General features: G+C 37.0%; 1 protein-coding gene across 3 annotated transcripts in view; it reads left to right on the top strand.

The window, feature by feature from the left end:
* The window catches only part of NDUFS4 (NADH:ubiquinone oxidoreductase subunit S4), a 119393-nt gene that overhangs the window by 80273 nt on the left and 17363 nt on the right, over positions 1-21757 (top strand). For 2 of the 3 annotated variants that reach the window (XM_082652186.1, XM_082652184.1), the window contains exons 4-5: positions 10104-10177; positions 11765-11806. In XM_082652186.1, the coding sequence (XP_082508312.1) occupies positions 10104-10177; positions 11765-11806 (116 nt within the window). The remainder of the gene's footprint in view (positions 1-10103; positions 10178-11764; positions 11807-21757) is intronic. The other variant, XM_082652185.1, reaches the window with a different exon arrangement.

Below are 21757 nucleotides of genomic sequence, written 5' to 3' on the forward strand. Positions count from 1 at the left end.
GTAGTCATAAATTCTGTGGCACTAATGAAATCGGTGACCTGAATCTCTATGGTGGATAAGGCCCAAATGTTAAAGAGCAGGACTGCCTCTAGTTGAATGAAAGAAGCTGCTACTAGAGAAAATAGCTAGATATTCAAGAATATTATCTTTCTTACTGAGACTACTGGAACATTATATTTGTTCAGTCTCCAGTTGAAGGTAGTTATCAGTTTAAATTATGTCTCATTTTAGAAAAGTATGACACTTAACATCTTTTCCTGATGATGTACCTGGGAGAATTTTTGTTTAAAATATCTGCCATGTTGCAGTTTAAATAGAATTATATTTTATTTGGCAGAATGATACATAGGCACGGTTTTTCAGGTGTTTTGGTATCTTTAGATTTTATGTTTCATGTAATATATGGAGTGTTGTTGTAAATCACACACTCATAGAGACTAAAGAAATTTATAAGGAATAACTTCGTCTATGCCCAATGGTTGAAATGTTAAGATTACTCATTTTTAAATAAGTCACATGATCTTTTAATGTGTTCATCTATACACAAGGTTCATCCATTGCACTGTCTATTGATGGCATCGGGTAGTTTTCATTTGGGGTTATTATACATAATACTAAAATGAAAATTATTGTACATATCTTTTGGTGAATGTATGACTTCATACTAATAATATGCTAATTAATCCCTGAAACATTAATTCTCAGTTAATAAACCAATTTATATTAAGAAATATCAACAATCTATTAATTCTCCATCCCTTATGCTTATATAGTTAATGACAGACAGTTAAATTACTGATAGAAAACCTTGAACTTGTGGAAGATATATTTTATGCTTTATTAGGGTAGGTCTGTTGCAGTTTTACCCCTCTTCTTAATCCTGGAACATAATCTGGAAAAATAAAAAGGCATGGCCTTTCTGAGGTTTTGATGGAAAGCACAAGGTGTTTACTAACTCCTTCTAACTCTGTGGAACTCCAAACTCAGTCTCCACTGTAGCAAGTGGACAGCTGCTGAAATCTCTGTTGGGTTCTCTCAGCCTTCTCAGCTATTGTTTTAAAGCCTTGTCCATTCATGTGCAATTCAAAAGTTCTCTGTTCTGGAGATTCCTCCTTTTCACTGTTTTTGCTCCTAAATTTCCAGCTTCTCTGGGAATATACTAAATTCCATCTCCAGACTTCTTGTGCTTACAAGACTGGCTTTCTGCTTGAGTGCTTGATGCTCCTAGCTGTCTGAACTAGAGAGCACCTTTAGGGGAAAAATTGTATAAACTTGGATCAAGTCCACTGTGGTTCCAGTTTTTCAAAGTTTTTGAGTTGGACAGTGAATTTGGGAATTGAACTTAGGAAGATTGATCTGGCATATAGGGATCTTACGGGAGTCCCAGAATAGTAACCATTTTGTACAAGTTGTGAATCTTCACTTCAGTGAGTGCTATTTCCCATGTATTCTCTTCTGTGTATATCTCATATCTTTACACTCCCCAAATTACTTCCTGAACCTTCTTTTCTATAGTTTTTATTCCATGTATCTAAACGATGTTTCACAGAATGAATGCTATACTTGGCTTAGAGATTCAAAATAAATATTTGTAGCAAAACAGTCTTTTAATAAACATGCTAATAGAAGTGACATTTCTGAAATTATATGGTTATTTTGTAAAGAGTCTATGTAGATTTGTAAACATTACCACTATCCTAGTTTGAAGAACTCAATTAGATGTCAGATCTTAGAGCATTATTTTTTTAAAGTGGCCGAAAGCTGAAAACAGTATTGTCAGTATGATGTATTCTAAAGAGTATTCTCCATAATGATGAAGGTTCATCAAGAAGAGTAGGTGTTGTTGCCATCTATTTGGGGCAGGGAGGCAGTAATGATATTAGTAGTAACTGTTGTACTCAGCAATTTTCTTGATACTAAATTTTTTAAATTGAGGTATAGTTGATGTACAATATTCTGTTAGTTTCAGGTGTACAGCATAGTGATTCAAAATTTTACAGCTTATACTCCATTTAAAGTTATTATAAAATATTGGCTATTCCAGTGCTCTACAATATATCCTTTTTTAAAATTATGTATGTGTGTATGTAGGTATGTATTTATTTATTTATGGTGGTGCTAGGTCTTTGTACCTGTGAGGGTGCTTTCTCTAGTTGTGGTGAGTGGGGGCTATTCTTCCTTGCAGTGTGCAGGCTTCTCATTGCTGTGGCTTCTCTTGCTGCAGAGCACAGACTCTAGGCACGTGGGCTTCAGTAGTTGCAGCGTGTGGGCTCTAGAGCTTGTGGGCTTCAGTAGTTGTGGTGCATGGGCTCAGTAGTTGCAGCTCGTGGGCTCTAGAGCACAGGCTCAGTAGTTGTGGTGCACAGGCTTAGTTGCTCTGCGGCCTGTGGGATCTTCCTGGACCAGGGATCCAACCCATGTCCCCTGTATTGGCAGGTGGATTCTTAACCACTGGACCACCAGGGAAGTCCCTACAATATATCCTTGCAGCTTATATATTTAGTACATAGTAGCTTGTACCTCTTACTCCTCTACCTCTATCTTACTCCCTCTTCCCTCTCCGCACTGGGAACCACTAGTTTGTTGTCTATGAGTCTGTTTCTGTTTTGTTATATTTATTCATTTGTTTTATTTTTTTAGATTCCACATATAAGGGATAACATAAATATGTATTTGTCTTTCTCTGTCTGATTTATTTCACTAAGCATAATACCCTCTGGGTCTATCCATGTTGTTGTAAACGGCAAAATTTCATTCTTTTTTTGTGGCTGAGTAGTATTCCATTGCATATGAATACCACATCATCTTTATCCATTCGTCTGTTGATGGACATTTAGGTTGCTTCCATATCTTGGCAACTGTAAATAATGCTGCTGTGGACTTTGGGGTGCATGTATCTTTTCATATTAGTGTTTTTGTTTTTTTCTGGATATATGCCCAGAAGTGGAATTGCTGGGTCATATGGTAGTTGTGTTTTTAGTTTTTTTGAAGAACCTCCATACTGTTTTCAATAGTGACTGCACCAATTTACAATCCCACCATCAGTGCACAAGGGTTCCCTTTTCTCCACATCCCTGCTAATGTTTGTTATTGTGGCCTTTTGATGACAGCCATTCTGACAGGTATGAGGTGATATCACACTGTGGTGTTGATTTACATTTCTGTAATAATTAGGAATATTTAACATCTTTTCATGTGGCTATTGGCCATCTATATGTATGTCTTTGGAAAAATATCTATTCAGATCTTCTGTATATTTTTGATAGGTTGTTTGTTTTTTTGATATTGAGTTGTATGAGCTGTTTATTTTAGATATATCAGGCATATCATTTGCAAATATTTTCTTCTATTCAGTACGTTATCTTTTCATTTTGTCAGTGTTTTTTTTTTACTTCTTTGCTGTGCAAAAGGTTTTTTTTTTGTGTGTGTGTGGTATGTGGGCCTCTCACTGTCATGGCCTCTCCCGTTGCAGAGCACAGGCTCTGGACGCGCAGACTCAGCAGCCATGGCTCACGGGCCCAGCCGCTCCGCGGCATGTGGGATCCTCCCGGACCGGAGCACGAACCCGTGTCCCCTGCATCGGCAGGCGGACTCTCAACCACTGCGCCACCAGGGAAGCCCTGTGCAAAAGCTTTTAATCTGATTAGGTACCATTGGTTTACTTTTGCTTTTGTTTCCTTTGCCCTAGGAGACAGATCTAAAAGAGTATTGCTATGAATTATGTCAAAGAGTGTTCTGCCTATGTTTTCTGCTAGTTTTATGGCTCCTCGTCTTACATTCAGGTCTTTAATCTATTTTGAGTTTATTTTTATATATGGTGTGAGGAAATGTTCTAATCCCATTCTTTTACATGTAGCTGTCCAGTTTTCCTGGCACCATTTGTTGAAAAGACTGTTTTTTCTCCATTGTATACTCTTACCTCATTTGTCATAGATAGATTGGCCATTAGTGCATGGGGTTTATTTCAGGGTTCTGTAGTCTGTTCCATTGATCTATGTGTCTGTTTTTATGTCAGTACCATACTGTTTTGATTACTGTAGCTTTGTAGAAAAATCTGAAGTCAGAGAGCATGATACCTCCAGCTCTGTTCTTTCTCAAGATTGCTTTGGCTATTTAGGATCTTTTGTGTTTCCATACAGATTTTAGAATTATCTGTTCTAGTTTTGTGAAAATGCCATTGGTATTTTAATAGTGATTACATTGAGTCTGTACATTGCCTTGAGTAGTATGATCATTTTAACAATATTAATTCTTCCAGTCCATAAACATGGTATATCTTTCCATCTGTTTGTGTCGTCTTCAGTTTCTTTCATCAGAGTCTTACAGTTTTTCAAGTCCAGGTTTTTTAACCTCTTTTGTTAGATTTATACCTAGGTATTTTATTCTTTTTGATGCAATGGTAAATGGGTTTTTTTCTTAATTTCCCTTTCTGATAATTAGTGTATAGAAATGCAACAGATTTCTGTATATTAATTTTGTATCCTGCAAGTTTACCAAATTCATTAATGAGCTCTTGTAGTTTTTTGGTGATGTCTTTAGGATTTTCTGTATATGGTATCATGTCATCTGCAAAACAGTGAAAGTTTACTTCTTTTTTCACTTTGAATTCCTTTTATTCCTTCTTGTCTGATTGCTATAGCTAGGAGTTTCAGTACTATATTGAATACAGGTGGTGAGAGGGGGCATCCTTGACTTGTTGCTGATCTTAGAGGGAATACTTTCAGCTTTTCACCATTGACTGTAATGTTAGCTCTGGGCTTATCATATGTGGCCTTTACTATGTTGAGGTGTGTTCCCTCTGAACCCACTTTGTGGAGAGTTTTTAACATAAATGGATGTTGGATTTTATCAGAAGCTTTTTCTGCATCTATTGAGATGATCATATGGTTCTTATTCTTCAGTTTGTTAATGTGGTGTATCACATTGATTTGCAGATATTAAATCATCCTTGCATCACTGGGAAAAATCCCATTTGATCATGGTAGATGAACCTTTTAATGTGTTGTTGAATTTGGTTTGCCAGTATTTTGTTGAAGATTTTTACATCTGTTCATCAGTGATATTGGCCTGTAGTTTCCTTTTTTGTGTGTGATATCTTTATCTAGTTTTGGTATCAGGAAGATGCTGACCTTGTAGAATGAGTTCAGAAGTGCTCTTCCCTCTGCAATTTTTTGAAATAGTTTGACAAGGGTAAGTGTTAACTTCTCTAAATGTTTGGTAGAATTAAACTATGAAGCCATCTGGTCCTGGGCTTCCTTTTGTTGGGAGTTTTAAAATTACTGATTCAATTTCATCACTGGTAATTGGTCTGTTTATATTTTCTATATCTTTCTGGTTCAGTCTTAGGAGAGTGTACATTTCTAGGAATTTGTTTCTTCTAGATTGTCCATTTTATTGGCATATAGTTGTTCATAGTAATCTCTTATGATTCCTTGTGTTTCTCTGGTGCAGCCTGTAACTTCTCCTTTTTCATTTCTAATTTTGTTGATTTGGGCCCTCTTTGTTTCTTGCTGAGTCTGGCTAAAGGTTTATCAGTTCTGTTTATCTTTTCAAAGAATCAGCTCTTAGTTTTGTTGATCTTCTGTATTTTTTTTTAGTTTCTGTCATTTATTTCTGCTATCATCTTTATGATTTCTTTCCTCTACTAACATTGGGTTTTATTTGTTCTTTTTCTAGTTCCTTTAGGTATAAGGTGAGGTTGTTGAGATTTTTCTTGTTTCCTGAGTTTGGCTTGTATCACCTTAAACTTATCTCTTGGAGTGGCTTTTGCTGCATCCTGTAGATTTTGGATCATTGTTGTTTAGTAGCATATTGTTTAACCTCCATGTGTTTGTTTTTTTGCAGCTTTTTTGTGTGTGTGTGTTACACGGGCCTCTCACTGTTGTGGCCTCTCCCGTTGCGGAGCACAGGCTCCGGATGCGCAGGCTCAGCGGCCATGGCTCACAGGCCTAGCCGCTCCGCGGCATGTGGGATCTTCCCAGACCAGGGCACGAACCCGTGTCCCCTGCATCGGCAGGGGGACTCTCAACCACTGCGCCACTAGGGAAGCCCTGCAGCTTTTTTCTTGTAGTTAATTTCTAGTCTCATAGTGTTTTGGTTGGAAAAGATGACTGATATGATTTCAGTTTTCTGAAGTTTACTGAGACTTGTTTTGTGGCCTAGCATGTGATCTATTCTGGAGAATGTTCCATGTGCACTTGAGAAGAATTTGTATTCTGTTGCTTGTGTTTGGAATGTTGTTGTGTGTGTGTGTGTGTGTATATATATATATATATTTATATTTATACAAATGTATAACTTTTAAGGCCGTTTGTCTTGTCATTTAAGGCCAGTGTTTCCTTATTGATTTTCTGTCTGGATGATCTGTTCATTGATAGAAGGAGTGTTAAAGTCCCCTTCTATTATTGTGTTACTGTCAATTTCTTCCTTTATGTCTGTTAATTTTGCTTATGTATTTAGGTGCTCCTATGTTGGGTGCATATATATTTACAATTGTTATATTTCCTTCTTGGATTGATGCCTTGATCATTATGTAATGTCCTTCTCTGTCTCTTGTTGCAGTCTTTGTTTTAAACTCTGTTTTGTCGTTGTTGCTTTAATATAAGTATTGCTACCCCAGCTTTCTTTTCATTTCCATTTTCAAAGAGTACCTTTTTCCATCACCTTACTTTCAGTGTGTCTTTAGGTCCAAAGTGAGTCTCCTGTAGGCAGCAGATATATGAGGCTTGTTTTTATATCCATTCAGCTACTCTGTGTCTTTTGATTGGAGGGAGCATTTACATTTAAAGTAATTATTGATAGGTATATACTTTTTGCCATTTTGTTAATTGTTTTGGGTTGTTTCATAGTTTTTGTTCCTTTTTATTTTGTTCTCTTCCCTTGGGATTTGGTGACTATCTTTAGTGTTATATTTGGATTACTTTCTCTTTTTTGTGTATTATTATAGATTTTTGGTTTGTGGTTACCATTAGGTTTATATATAACAATTTATATGTTTGTGTGTGATTATTTTAAGTTGCTTTCTTAATTTCAAACTCATTTTAACAACCCTGTATTTTTACTCCCTTCCCCCTAAGAATACAGTTTTTGACATCATATTTTACATCTTTGTTATATGTATCTTTTAACTGCTTATGAGGACATATATGATTTTACTACTTTTGACTTTTAATCTTCCAAGTAGCTTTCTACATGGTTGATTTACTACCTTTAACATTTCCTGTAAAGCTGATTTGGTGGTGCTAATCTCTTAGCTTTTGCTTGTCTGTAAAACTTTTGATTTCTCCACCAAATCTGAATGAAAGCCTTGCTGGGTAGAGTATTTTTGTTTGTAGGTTTTTTTACTTGTATTATTTAAAATATATTATGCCATTCCCTTCTGGCCTGCAGAGTTACCACTGAGAAGTCAGCTGGTAGCCTTGTAAGTAACTTGTTGCTTTTCCCTCTTAATTTTTAATATTCTCTATCTTTAATTTTTGCCATTTTAATTACAATGTGTCTTGCTCTGGTCCTCTTTGGGGTGATCTTATTTGGGACTTGCTGTGCTTCCTGGACCTGGATGTCTGTTTCTTTTTCCCAGGTTAGAGATTTCAACTATTATGTTTTCAAATATGTTCTCTACCCCTTTTTTTCTCCTTTCTTCTTCTGGGACCCCTATAATGCAAATGTTCGTATGCTTGATGTTGTCCCGGAGGTCTCTTAATCTGTCCTCATTTCTTTTTATTCTTTTCTTTTTTTTTCTTTTTTTTTTTTAGCTTCAGTGACTTCCACTACTCCTGACTTCCAGCTCACTTACTCATTCCTCTGCATAATCTGTTGATTCCTTCTAGTATACTTTTTATTTCAGTTACTGTATTCTTCAACTCTGTTTTGTTCTTCTTTATATCTTCTTTTTATTAAACTTCTCACTGTGTCATCCATTTTTATCCTGATTTTTTTGATCTTTACAATCATTACTTTTAACACTTTATTGGGTATCTCCACTTCACTTAGTTCTTCTGGTGTTTTATCTGGTTCCCTCGTTTGGAACTGATTTTCTTGCCTCATTTTGCCTGATTTGCCCTTTTTGTTTCTATGTATCTGGCAGGTTAGTTTTGTTTCCCAACATTCAAGAAGTGGCCTTTTGTAGATGTCCTATGTGTCCTAGCAGCACACTCCCCTCTTGTCACCAAAGCTATATGCGCTAAGGGTGCCGCTTGTGTGGGCTGAATGGGTCCTTCTGTTGTGGCAGGTTGACTACTGTGGGCAGTCAGATAGATGTGGCTGGCCCCTGGTCCAGTTGTTTGCTAGGCCTTACCTCGTGTGGAGGAGGCTGGCTGCAGAAACCCAGGGTGTCACAGGGCTAGTGCTGGCTCCCTAGTTGGCAGAGCTGGGTTCCTGGATCTAGTGTCAGCCTACTGGTCGGTGGGGTCATTTCCTGACATGGCTGGCTGTGGGTTCTGTGGTGTCCTAACACTAGTGCTGGCCTCATGGTGTGTAGCGCTGGACTCCAGGTCAGCTGGTTTAGTAGTCCAAGATGTCTCAGTTCTGGTGTCAACCTCCTGGTGTGTTGGCTGGATCCTGGATAAAGCAGGCTGTGGGGCTGCAGTGGTCCTGGGATTGGGACCACCTGCTGGTGGACAGGGTCTGGTTCCGGGGCTAATTTCCTCCCACTGTTGCATGAAGCTAAGTCCTGTGGTCTCTTGCTGCAGGGTCCAGGGGTCCTAGAGCTCGTGTCAAACGAATGGTGAGTGGGGCCAAGGCCAAGGGGTTCTGGGGCTAGTCCCGGCTCACTGGTAGGCAGAGCTGGGTCCTGGGATCTCTGGCTACAGAATCCTGGGGGGTTCCTGCTGAACTGCTGTTGTCCACTGCTGGGTGGTACCAGGACAGCTGAGGGAGGTGAGGGATTGTGAGGGATCCACGATCCACGGTGTCTCAGAGCTGGTGTTGTCCTGATGGTCCACAGAGCCAGGGCCTGTGGGGTCCCAGGGCTGGTACTGCCTGTTGGTGGGTAGGCTGGGTCCTCTATGGCAGGCTGAGGGTCTGCTGTGGTCCTGGGGTCTCTGGCTGCAGGGCCCTCTGGTGGAGAGGGCTGTGTCCCGGGGCCACTGTGGGCTCAGAAGTTCTTAAGGCAGCCTGCCTGCTGGTGGGTAGAGCTGTGTTCCCACCCTGTTAATTGCTTGGCCTGAGGCACCTCACGATTGGTGCCTACAGCCTTGTGGTTCCAGTGGTAATAAGCTATTGGGAGTGTTCCAGAATGGCACTTGCCACTGTCCTTGTGGTAGAATGAGCTCCCCAAAATGGCTGTTGCCAGTTTTCTACGTCCCCAGGCTACAGTTGCCTCCTGCCTCTTCTGGAGACTCTCAAAGATAAGCAGGTGAGTCTGACCCAGGCTGCCTTCAAATTACTCTTCTGCCCTGGGTCCCAAAGTATGTGAGATTTTGTGTGTACCTTTTAAGAGTTAGTCTCTACTTCCCACAGCCCTCTGGGTCTCCTGAAAGTAAGGCCCATTGGCTAAAGCCAAACGTTCTGGGGGCTCGTCTTCCCAGTGCAGGATCCCTGGGCTTGGGAGCCCAATGTGGGGCTTAGACCCATTGCTTCTTGGGCAGAACCTCTACAATTGTAATTATCCTTCTCTTTGTGGGTAGCCCACCGTGGGTAGGGATCTCCCTCTCCCACCTGTCTCATTGTGGTTCCTTCTTTATATCTTTAGTTATAGAAGATCTTTTCCACTAGATTCCAGTTTTTCTCAATAGTTGCTGTGTAAATAGTTGTAATTTTGGTGTGTCTGTGAGAGAGGTGAGCTCAGGGTCTTCCTAGTCCACCATTTTGGCCATGTTCCTTCTCATTTTGATGAATTTGTAAGGTTTAAGGAAAAACCTAAGAGGATTCTCATTCTCCTCTAGTTTTTTTTTAAGTTTAATAAATGATTTTATTTGAGATTAAAGATTGCTGAATATCTCTACAATTTTAAATTTTTTAATTTGACAATACATGTTAGAAAAATCAAATTTAACACAGAAAAACATATTCAAACATTTAACAGTTTTAAAGAAATGATTTAAAATAAGTAATTTTCAGCCAGAGGTTAATGTTAAATCCTGGAAAAAAATTGTTTCTTACAGGGCTGATCCACTGTCCAACATGGTTCTAGCTTTCAGTACTAAAGACGACGCAATTGCCTTTGCAGAAAAAAATGGTAAGTTTGGTTTGTTTTTGTTTTGCTTTGACAAATAAAATCAAGATATGATTTTATGTTCTTAACCTTAATCAGATACTATATCCCTAACTGGCATTAAGTTGAATGAAATCTCTCAGTGTATCTAATCCAGTGGTTTTTAGATTTTTTTGTTTTTTACAACATGAGAACATACCCCTCCAAAAAAAAAGATCTAAAAGTAAAATGCACATGTAACATATAAGTCAAACTGCTCTAAATTTGAAGTAGAGACAGGGAATAAAACTACTTGTCTAATTCCTATCTTGCTTATGAATTCCTCTGCAAAATCATTGACATTAGGTTTTTAAACTCCAATTAAACATCTCATAAGGCAACCTATTCCAGTTTTGACATCTGGTTATTATTTTCTTACTTTGAGCCAAAATCTCATGTCTGTTACTTTACCTAATAGCTTTTCAATTATTTGAAAATAGTTATCATTATCATACTTCCTCTAAAATTTCATGTAAGCCTAAATGTCTACATCTGCCACTTTTATTGATATGTTGGGCCTAGTACCAAGCATAATCTCATGTCTACAATTATATTAATACAGCCTCAGAGTATATTATACCTCAAAACTACTGTAGCCCTAAAACTATTGGCCTATGTTGGTCTTGCTTTCAACAAAAATACAGAATGTCTTTTTTTCTCATTTCCTGCTGTTAAGCCATGCAACACAGTAGTGAAAAGAGGCTTTGGAGGCAGACCATTCTGAATTCTAATCCTTATTATGCCACTTGAAGCTACATGATTTTGGATTAATTTCATCATGGACTTAATGTTTCTTCATTGTTGAAATAATGGTACTTATCTTAAGGTGTACTTATTCAGTACTTGATACATAATAGACGTTTGGTAACTATTAGTCCTGTTCCTTACCTCCCTCTCCATCTGTTATTTCTGCTGTTTCTCTCGGATTTTAATGCAGTACTGTGCATTTGTATCTAATGCATTCTGTTGTCCTAGTTGGTCAAATCGAATTTGTATCTAATTTAGCTATCTATTTGAATGACATACTGTCCATTTAAGTATGTTATTACTATAAGGCAATATATAAGTGTAAAAGATTATTAGCATTATCTAACATTTGATATAAACGTGAAAGCACTGTAAAGGTTATTATTATCTGAAATATTTTCTTTTCATCCTAAGTTCATATTATATACCTTATGATTAAGAGTCTAAAGCCAAACTGCCTGGGTTTGAATCCATGTCGGATCGCTGTTTGACTCTGTACAGGAGGAAATGGAAGTACAATGGAAATTGTTGTGAGGATTGAATGGGTTAATTAAAGTGCTTAGAACATAGTTAAGTAAGTATGTAATAGTATATCAGTTTATTTACTTAGTAGTAGACTTTTGAAATTAAAAAAAAAGATTTAAGTATAATTCCTTATTAATACTTTCTTGGCAATTTCCAAATTTCTGAATTACATATTTGTTCTCAAAGTGGTTATAGTCTTTAAAATATTATTATGATTTAACATTTACATTGCTCTTTTTTAAATTAAACTGTAATATAGCTTATCAGCAACAGTTCTATTAATGTTTTTCATCTTTGCAGCCTACCGTATTTCATGTCTGACACTTCAAAAATGTCCGTACTGTGAGTTTAATGACAGGAAATCTAATTAAACTCTTATTGCTGACTAGTCTCTGAGTGGGCACAAGGACTGCCTGACTATAGTTGCCATGTGATTTGCAGGTGTGAACTAACCACTGCTGCTGTTAAAATCAAGGGCCTTTCCATTCTGATTTCTACCCCCAACACCAGAATGAAAATTGAGGACCATTATTCAAAGTCAATAGACAGTAAAACTTGAAAAAGTTTAGAGGATATTACCTTATAAAACTGTAAGCTACCAGTGGACCAGGCGAGTTCCCTGGTGGTTGAGTGGTAGGATTTGGCACTTTCACTGCTGTGGCTCGGGTTCAGTCTCTGGTTGGGGAACTGAGATCCCACAAGCCATGTGGCACGGCCAAGATAAAATTAAAAAAACAAAAACAGAAAAACAGTGGATCAGGAATTCTAACCTACAATGTAGCAAGAGTTAGGTACATACTGGAAACAAAGCAACATAACACAAAACCTATATAATGGACACTTGCTATGTGGTGAAATTATTGACTTTCTAAAATATTTTCCTCTACTCAAGAATTTGAAGCCACTTTCATCTCCTGGGGAAGTCCTCAATGATTATTCCTCATTCCTCATTTATTTAACATTTAGCATTATATGTCTTTAAATAGATAAGTCCTGTTTCTGCAGCTATCGTGGCAGCAAGTCTAAACAAACACCATTGAAATGGTACAGAATCATGGGGTGGAGGATCTTTTCCAAATTGCCCAGCATGCCCTCTATTCTGATTTTGCTCTCTTGGGTAGGTGCATAGTGGTGGGGGGCATACAAATGGATGCCCGCTTCCCCTCCACACCAAACATCATTTTGTTGTAAGCTAGTGCTATTGAAGGTTACGTGAACCAGTGTTCTGGTAGGTTAAGGCTATAAAAAGAAATGGTTCAGAAGCACTAACATGAAAGACTATTGGATTAAGAGGCTAGAAACTAGGATTCTCATTCTGTAATTGCCCCACAGGAGAGCTTGAGCCAGTCATGTTTCACTATAGCCATTGATAAACATGTTTCTTCATCTTTAAAATAAGTTGGATTGAGTAATGATAAAAAACTATAGATAGACTTAAGGATGTCAAGCCCATGAACCAGCTCATATATATCTTTATTTCTTTACTGTCTAACCCAGTGCCTTATTCATCATATGCTCTAGAAGGAAACATTTGTTTTTGTTGATATAGATAATTCTGTGTTGATAGTAAAATCTGGCAATCCAGTTATGAGCATTAGTTTGCCTTTCAGTAGTGTCTAGAAATAAGAGGTTAGGGTAAAACTACCACACACAAAAAAGATAATTTGTACACGAAGGGAACTGTTCTGAAAATAAACAATCTACCTTTCATCTCCTCCTTCGTTTTCTAATTTCCCTTACTTTTAAATGGTTTTCTAGAAAAGTCATGACCATCATTTCCCTTGACACAAAAGATTGTACTGTAGAGAATCAGTACAATGAAGAACAAGATTTACAGATTCCGTTGCTTTCTAGAAAACATTTTTAATGCCTATATATCAGACTCAGTTAATGGGTATCATCATAACATAAAGCTAACATTCATAAACACCAAGTCATGAGCTAGTCACTATGCTAAGTGCTTTTCATTCTAATTTAAATTCTCACTACAACTCTATGAAGCAAGAACAGTTATTCTCATTTTACAGTTCAAGGAAGTTGAGGGTTTAGAGATATTATAACATTAACAAGGCCACATACTTATAAGGGGGTAAGTTTTATTTGAACACAGGTATGTTCATTCATGTAGTGTCTATGACCTCTTTTCAGCTATAATAGTAGAATTAAATAGTTGTAATAGAGACCTTATGACTCCCAAAGTCTAAAAATATTTTCTACTTGGCCACTTACAGAAAATATTGCCTGACCCCTCATGTAAACAATTATATGTATTCCCTCAATACTGAGACCCTTTCTTCCCTGACATTTTTATAAATCCAAAATATTCTTTATTCAGACACTTCAAAAGGCCTGTGCTTAATAGATACTTTTCTCAATTGATAAGTTAGTGCTTATATTGTGAAGAACTTGAATTATCACTCAAGTACTAACCTAACTTTATATTACTATGCCTCAGCTCTTCTTCCTGCCCTTATCCCCAAGCCTGCTTTAGTTTCTTCCTTCTATAACCTCCTCCTCATTCTGTTCCCTTTCTCTTCTTTTTTCCTGCCTGTGAGCTCCAACCTAGTCTTCAAAATACATTTTAAATGTTATCTCCTTCCTGATCCCTTTTCTTATTTCCCTTTCCCACCTCCATCTCCCACCTCCAAATAGATGTGCCCTCTCTTCCTTTTAACTTCCACAATGATTTGTTCCTTTCTTACAGCTCTTATAGTATGGTATTGTATTTTACTTCTTTTGTATTGCATTCAGTCATACATATGTTGAGTACCCTGTCATATGCCAGCAGTGGTGGCTGGGTTCTGGGGATCATTAGTTAATAAGGCATAGTCCTCTTACTCAAACTGTAATACTTTACCCTGCTTACTGAATTATAAGCACCTACCAGGGAAAACACCCAGTCTCATTCATCTTCATCTTTTAATATGCTCAATAAAAATTGGTAAATTCAACATTATATTTAGTGATGTTATAAATTATTCTCCAGATCATGTTTTAAACTTTTCCTTAAATCACTTTAAATTAATTTGGCTACTTGTTGTATCTTTTAGAAGAACTGTTAATTCCCTCTAAGTAGAAACCTGAAGAAACAAAATTATAATAGAATGATTAGCAATTTCTTATATTTTAGTGTGTTTGTAAAATGCAACCTGTAAACGTTTTTCTGTGAAGTTAATTTGCAGCTTATCCTTAGTTTAAGAGTTAGTACCCTAAAGTATATTCCAGTGTACTTAAGATGATTATTTCATAACTTTAGAGTTATTTCCAAGCTGTATGCTATTTGGTCTAAACTTTTCTTTTTAAAGGATACTGAGACCTAGAGAAGTTAATAAAACAAGACCAGTATCCATCACATAGCTCCCAGCTGATAGGGCCCAAGTTTCTAGGTTCCAAGTCCAGTGTTTCTTCTGATACTATGCTGCTGGTAGATCTTAAAAAATCAGTCATCTAGATCTGCACTGTCCAGTATGGTAGGCACACGTGGCTGTGTAGCACTTAAAATGTGTTTAGTTGGAATTGAGGTGTGCTGTTAAGTGTAAAATATACATTGGATTTCAGCGACTTAGTATAAAAAAGCTTTAAATATCTAATTTTTATATTGATTACATATTAAAATGATAATATTTCACATATGTATTGGGCTAGGAAAAAAAATGATTAAAGGCTTACCTGTTTCTTTTTAGTCATTTTTTTAAATGTTGCTCCTAGATAATTTAAAATCATATGTATGGTTCACATTCTGTTTCTGTTGGACAGCACTAATCTAGAATACTTCAAGCTATACAAGACATTCATTATACACATATTCTAGGTGAATATTAAAAAAAACAGGAAAACTTACCCAATTTTTAAAAGTTCACATTTTATTACTTAAGAAATGTGGGGAATTCCCTGGTAGACCAGTGGTTAGGACTCAGCACTTTCACTGCCAAGGGCCTGGGTTCAATCCCTGGTTGGGGAACTAAGATCCCACAAGTTGCACTGCTTGATCAAAAAATAAAAATTTTTTAAAAAGAAATGCCGTTCTGTTCTTCAGACACTCTTACCCAATATCAATCAAGGATAAGTGTAAACTCTTACATTACATATAATAATAGTGAAATAAAATAGCTAAAAGAGACCTATATTACATCATAAAACCCATGTTAATCACCTATTTTCAATTTCTTAATCAAATAAGGCATTGTGTAAGTCCATCTTTTTACCTAAGAATGCCCTCATCTCTAAGACTAAAAGTTTTCTTCTTCCTGCTATTGATAATTCCAGCAACTACCTCTCTGCTCCTCTTTTTTGCCTAGGTCTCCCTTCTCACCATTCCTCACTTCCTGTGGAAGGCTGGTTCTGTGAACTGGGGATTGGGATAGAAGAAAAGACTGAATGCTTTCCCATGGCTTCTTTTTCCCCCTGCTTCCCACCTCTTACTTCTCCCTCCCCCAACATACACAAAGTAAATTACAAATGCCCCTATGTCTTTGGGTTTTAACTCCAGCGCCTCATCCTCCTCATCCTAAAGGTCCCACTTTGAATGCAGCATATATTCCAGAGGAACTCTTCAAACTCTTTTCTTTTTACAAAGAAAGGTTATCTGAGGTTTCCTCTGAAACGTAGATGAACCTTATTTTAGTTCTTTGTGTACAGAAAAGACCCACCTTTCTCACCCATGTGGCTTTTGTCTTTTCTTGTTTCATGTTGGAGTCAAAGGGTGGGGGAGGAGAAGGAAGCATCCTTGGGAGAGGAGGTAGAAGCTGTGGGAAATTTCCATAGCAAGCTAGCATCTACTACCATTTACATGCTAATGGGACCAGAATGGCTCCCCCCACCCCCATTTGAGCTGATGTGAAACTTTGTGAGTTTCCTCTGGTATGTCATTTTACCCCCTGTGTTTTTCTCATTGCTGTTAGCTGTAAAAACTCTTTGAAATTCTCAAAATAGAGGAGGGTTTCCTTCAGAAATAGGAAGACAGAGAATAAGCATTGAAACTGCTGTAGTGGTCTCTTGGGAAGAAAAACCCACCTCTGAACTAATAGAAGGTGGAAGCAACTAAGGAAGCAGACAGTTTAGGCCCTGGATTCAGGAAAATAAAGAGATAATTGCAGTTGCAGCCCAGAACGTAGAATTACCCCAGAAGTGGACACCATCAGCAAGGTCTGGATTTCCGCCTAATTTAAACCTTGTAATGAGGGTCTCAACCTCACATCCATATATCTATTATTAAAAAAACAACTTTCAAAAAAATAAAACGAACAAGAAAAGACTTTCAAAACAAAAGTAAGAATTATGACTCTCATATAGATACAAAATGCTTGTTAAAGGATTTATTTTACTCTGTAGGGGAGCAGAATTTGCCACCCCAAAATACGTTTCTTTGGCATATTATTTTAAGCTGATTATTTTCTAAGAAACTGCATACTTGGAGGAAAGTAGGAGTTACCCTTTTGTAATAAGCATTTACATTTATAAGGGAAATATCGATTTGTAAGGGTATCTCCCTGATGTACCTGAAACAGGGGGATGACCTTATCTCCGGAAACTCTTATAAGTGGAGAAGGCAATGACTTAAATCTGCATAACAATCTCACCCCTGTTTACTGTTTTCTTCCTGGTGATCTCACAGAATTGACTTTCCCTATCCTCAGTGTTCTCTTTTGTCTTTAGCTGAGGATGGTATTTAAGGTGAGGGCTTTGGCAGTTTTTAATTACTTACTTCTGCTGGGTCTCTCCCATGTATATATGTTATGAAACTTTTGTTTGATTTTCTCCTGTTCATCTATCTCATGTCAATTTAATTCTTAGTCCTTAAATACGGTCTTCAGTTAAAGACGAGATATTTTGGGTGGGGAGTGAGTTATGGGAGGTTATCAGGCAAAGTATCATAAACAAGGGTATGGTTGTTATGCAGATTTAAGTTCAAGCCTCCTCCATTGATAAGTTTCTAGAGTTTTAGTCATCCTTTCTCCTCCTGCTACAGAGAAGGAGACATCTTACAAATGGAAATTTCCCTTATAAATGTAAATGTCCCTCAGAAAAGGGCAATTTCTCTGTTTTCAGAGATTTCCTGTGTTTACTGTTTCTTAAAAATAACCAGCTCAAGATAATCCTTATTGCCAAAGAGGCATATTTTGGAATGGCATATTCTAACTCCTCTTTACCACATAAGCTTTCTTACGTTTGCTCTGCTGAAAATTTCATAAGGAATCTCAAATTGGGTTTTTCAAACCGTTTTAAGACTAAGAAGCCAAGCCAATAACTTGCCACCAGATTTCTCCTGCAGTACCTGTTAAATTGGGCGAATTCCTCCCTTCTCAGGGTCCCCAAAATATCCTAAGGTTCCTTAATACCTTAGGGAACTTTGTAAGCCCTAGTGCCATGGAAGGACTTTGGAAGCATTGCCTCCATAAAGTCAACTTCAGTTCCTTACAAATGTCTGGTCATACCTGAGTAAATGAGCATCATTCTCAAATATGTCATTCCAGGTAAGGCCTTGGTTGCATAACGATTGTTTCTGTTAAATTGTAATGAGTTATAGATACCTCAAGAGGAGAGGGAAAGAACTTCCTATATGTCCAGAAAATAGAACGTTAAAACAATATCAAAAATATTCTCCCCCAAACCATAGAATTATCTCTCATCAATTTTTTCAGTCCTGTATAACTAATTCTTGTTTCACTGGATCATAAATGCATTTGCTTCTTAACTAGAGTTCTGGAAATTTTGACTGAGTCCACTGATAGGGTCTTATAATTATTTAAGTGATGCCATCGGAAGCCTATACATATTCTTCACAGGGCTTTGAGACAGTCTTTCATTGTTGAAGATAAAGCTCTCTGCCTGTAGCTATTTGCAAGAACTGTCAGGGAAGCAGTAGAGTAAAATTTAACAATCTTTTCATAAATGATTAAAGACTTAAAATGGATGTAGTTAACATTACAGATAAATTTCAAAAGTGAAATAAATGATAGGAGTTAATAACAAGAATAATGCAATTTAAAGGCATTCCAAAAAATGTTACAGGCAAAATATCTGTACACAATTAGGTAAGCCTGTTTTCAAAGAAGACAGTGACTGTTCATCTAATTTATGAAAATAGATGAACATACTCTTTGCAGAGAAAAAAATCTTAAGACAAAGTAATCCTGAGACATAATGTACCATGACTATACCAAACATATAGTAAGAATATGTCAAAAAATATATCAAGTAAAAATATCCAATAAGTCTAGGGTAGGTCCTAAACATCTGTATATTAATAAAATTCCATAGATATGCGGTATGGATTCCTATTGACATATAGTGACCTAGAAGATAAAAGATCTAAACTAAAGAAGTAAAGATGCAACCAAGTTAATGTTTTTAAAATTAACTGAAATTGTGACTGATAACCTATACCATTTTCTGATATCAGGCAAAGCAGCACCAGAGATCAGATAGATAAAACCTATCATAGACAGTGAGGGTATTGACAAATCTCTATACTTAGCATATAGCATACAATTTGTGAAATACTTACATTAATAACATTTTAGCCATACAGATTTAACCTCAGGATGCTTAAGCATCTCTTCTGACTTGACAGCTCTTCCAATGTAGCTCATCAATAGTAACATATCAAATAAATCTAATTGTTTCTAGCACTTCTCGTTTTACAAAGTTGGAAGCACACATCTTTGAGATTCCCACAAAGATAGTTTTAGATGCAAAGATACGCTGAATATTTTACATTTAGGATTTGATTTCTGGGAGGCAAAAATAAAACATTTTCAATAGATTTGAACATTTAGGAAATAGAATCACATGTGCCTGAGAAACAGTATTTGACTGCTCATGTCAAAGTGACAATTAAACTTATAAACATAGAGGTTAGCATAACTGTGAAGAACCTGAGCTCTTACATAAGTCATCAAGTACTTAAAGTCAACATAAAGCATATAAAGTTATTCTGTTAAGCCACAGAATCTTTGCAATCTAGGCAGATTAGACAAAAAGAATAACCCCTTCATTTTGTAGGTGAAAGCAATAAACAGTAAACTAATGAAACAAGCCCATCAAAATGGAGCAGACTTTGCAAGGATTTTAACACATATCATAGCTTTTCAGACTTATTTTCCAGACATACTGTAATCTAAGGCAAATAAAATTTACTTTTTCCAAAGCTTACATAACTTTCTGTACCCATTCAGGTTTTGTCCTTCATAATTCTCTTTCTCATTCTGGAACAGCCATTTTACTTTAGGACCTAACCTCTTTTCCCCTTGGTAAACAAAAACACATCTCATAACCTTGCATACAAAGTTATACCCTTTGCCACCATCACTCCCAGTGGAGTTTCATTTCTGTATATTAATTCTATGAAAGTTACTTTGATTTCATAGAGAAAATAGACATAAGTTGAAAACTCTTAAACACCAGCATTTTAGTAGACAGGCAAGGGTCATTAATACACGTAACACAACTTTCTACAACTGTGTGCATTTTTTATTAACATCTTTTTTGGAGTATAATTGCTTTACAGTGTTGTGTTAATTTCTGCTGTATAACAAAGTGAATCAGCTATATGCATACATATATCCCCATATCCCCTCCTTCTTGCATCTCTCTCCCACCCTCCCGATCCCACCCCTCTAGGTGGTCACAAAGCACCAAGCTGATCTCCCTGTGCTATGCGGCTGCTTCCCACTAGCTATTTTACGTTTGGTAGTGTATATATGTCCATGCCACTCTCTCACTTTGTCCCAGCTTACCCTTCACCCTCCCCGTGTCCTCAAGTCCATTCTCTATGTCTGCGTCTTTATTCCTGTCCTGCCCCTAGGTTAATCAGAACCATTTTTTTTTTTAAGACTCCATATATATGTGTTAGCATATGGTATTTGTTTTTCTCTTTCTGACTTACTTCACTCTGTATGACAGACTCTAGGTCCATCCACCTCACTACAAATAACTCAATTTCATTTCTTTTTATGGCTGAGTAATATTCCATTTATATATGTGCCACATCTTCTTTATCTATGCATCTGTCGATGGACACTTAGGTTGCTTCCATATCCTGGCTATTGTAAATAGTGCTGCAGTGAACATTGTGGTACATGACTCTTTTGCAATTATGGTATTCTCAAGGTATATGCCCAGTAGTGGGATTGCTGGGTCATATGGTAGTTCTGTTTTTAGTTTTTTAAGGAACTTCCATACTGTTCTCCATAGTGGCTGTATCAATTTAAATTCCCTCCAACAGTGCAAGAGGGTTCCCTTTTCTCCACACCCTCTCCAGCATTTATTGTTTGTAAATTTTTTGATGGCCATTCTGACTGGTGTGGAGTGATACCTCATTGTAGTTTTGATTTGCGTTTCTCTAATGATTAGTGATGTTGAGCATCTTTTCATGTGTTTGTTACAAGCTGTATATCTTTGGGAAAATGTCTATTTAGGTCTTCTGCCCATTTTTGGATTGGGTTGTTTGTTTTGTTGATATTGAGCTACATGAGCTGCTTGTATATTTTGGAGATCAATCCTTTGTCAGTTGCTTCATTTGAAATATTTTCTCCCATTCTGAGGGTTGTCTTTTCATCTTGTTTATGGTTTCCTTTGCTGTGCAAAAGCTTTTAAGTTTCATTAGGTCCCAGTTGTTTATTTTTGTTTTTATTTCCATTTCTCTAGGAGGTGGGTGAAAAAGGATCTTGCTGTGACTTATGTAAAAGAGTGTTCTGCCTATGATTTCCTCTAAGAGTGTCTGGCCTTACATTTAGGTCTTTAATCCATTTTGAGTTTATTTTTGTGTATGGTGTTACAAGTTTTCTAACTTCATTCTTTTACATGTAGCTGTCCAGTTTTCCCAGCACCACTTATTGAAGAGGCTGTCTTTTCTCCATTGTATATTCTTGCCTCCTTTATCAGAGATAAGGTGCCCATATGTGCATGGGTTTGTCTCTGGGCTTTCTATCCTGTTCCATTGATCTGTATTTCTGTTTTTGTGCCAGTACCATACTGTCTTGATTACTGTAGCTTTATAGTATAGTCTGAAGTCCGGAAGCCTGATTCCTCCAGCTCAATTTTTCTTTCTTAAGATTGTTTTGGCTATTCGTGGTCGGCTGTGTTTCCATACAAATTGTGAAATTTTTAGTTCTAGTTCTGTGAAAGATGCCATTGGTAGTTTGATAGGGATTGCACTGAATCTGTAGATTGCTTTAGGTAGTATATTTTCACAATATTAATTCCTCCAATACAAGAATATAGTATATCTCTCTATCTGTATCATCTTTAATTTTTTTCATCAATACCATATAGTTTTCTGCATACAGGTGT

The sequence above is a fragment of the Grampus griseus genome, assembly GCF_964374135.1.
Source record: "Grampus griseus genome assembly, chromosome: 3".
Classification (NCBI taxonomy): domain Eukaryota; kingdom Metazoa; phylum Chordata; class Mammalia; order Artiodactyla; family Delphinidae; genus Grampus; species Grampus griseus.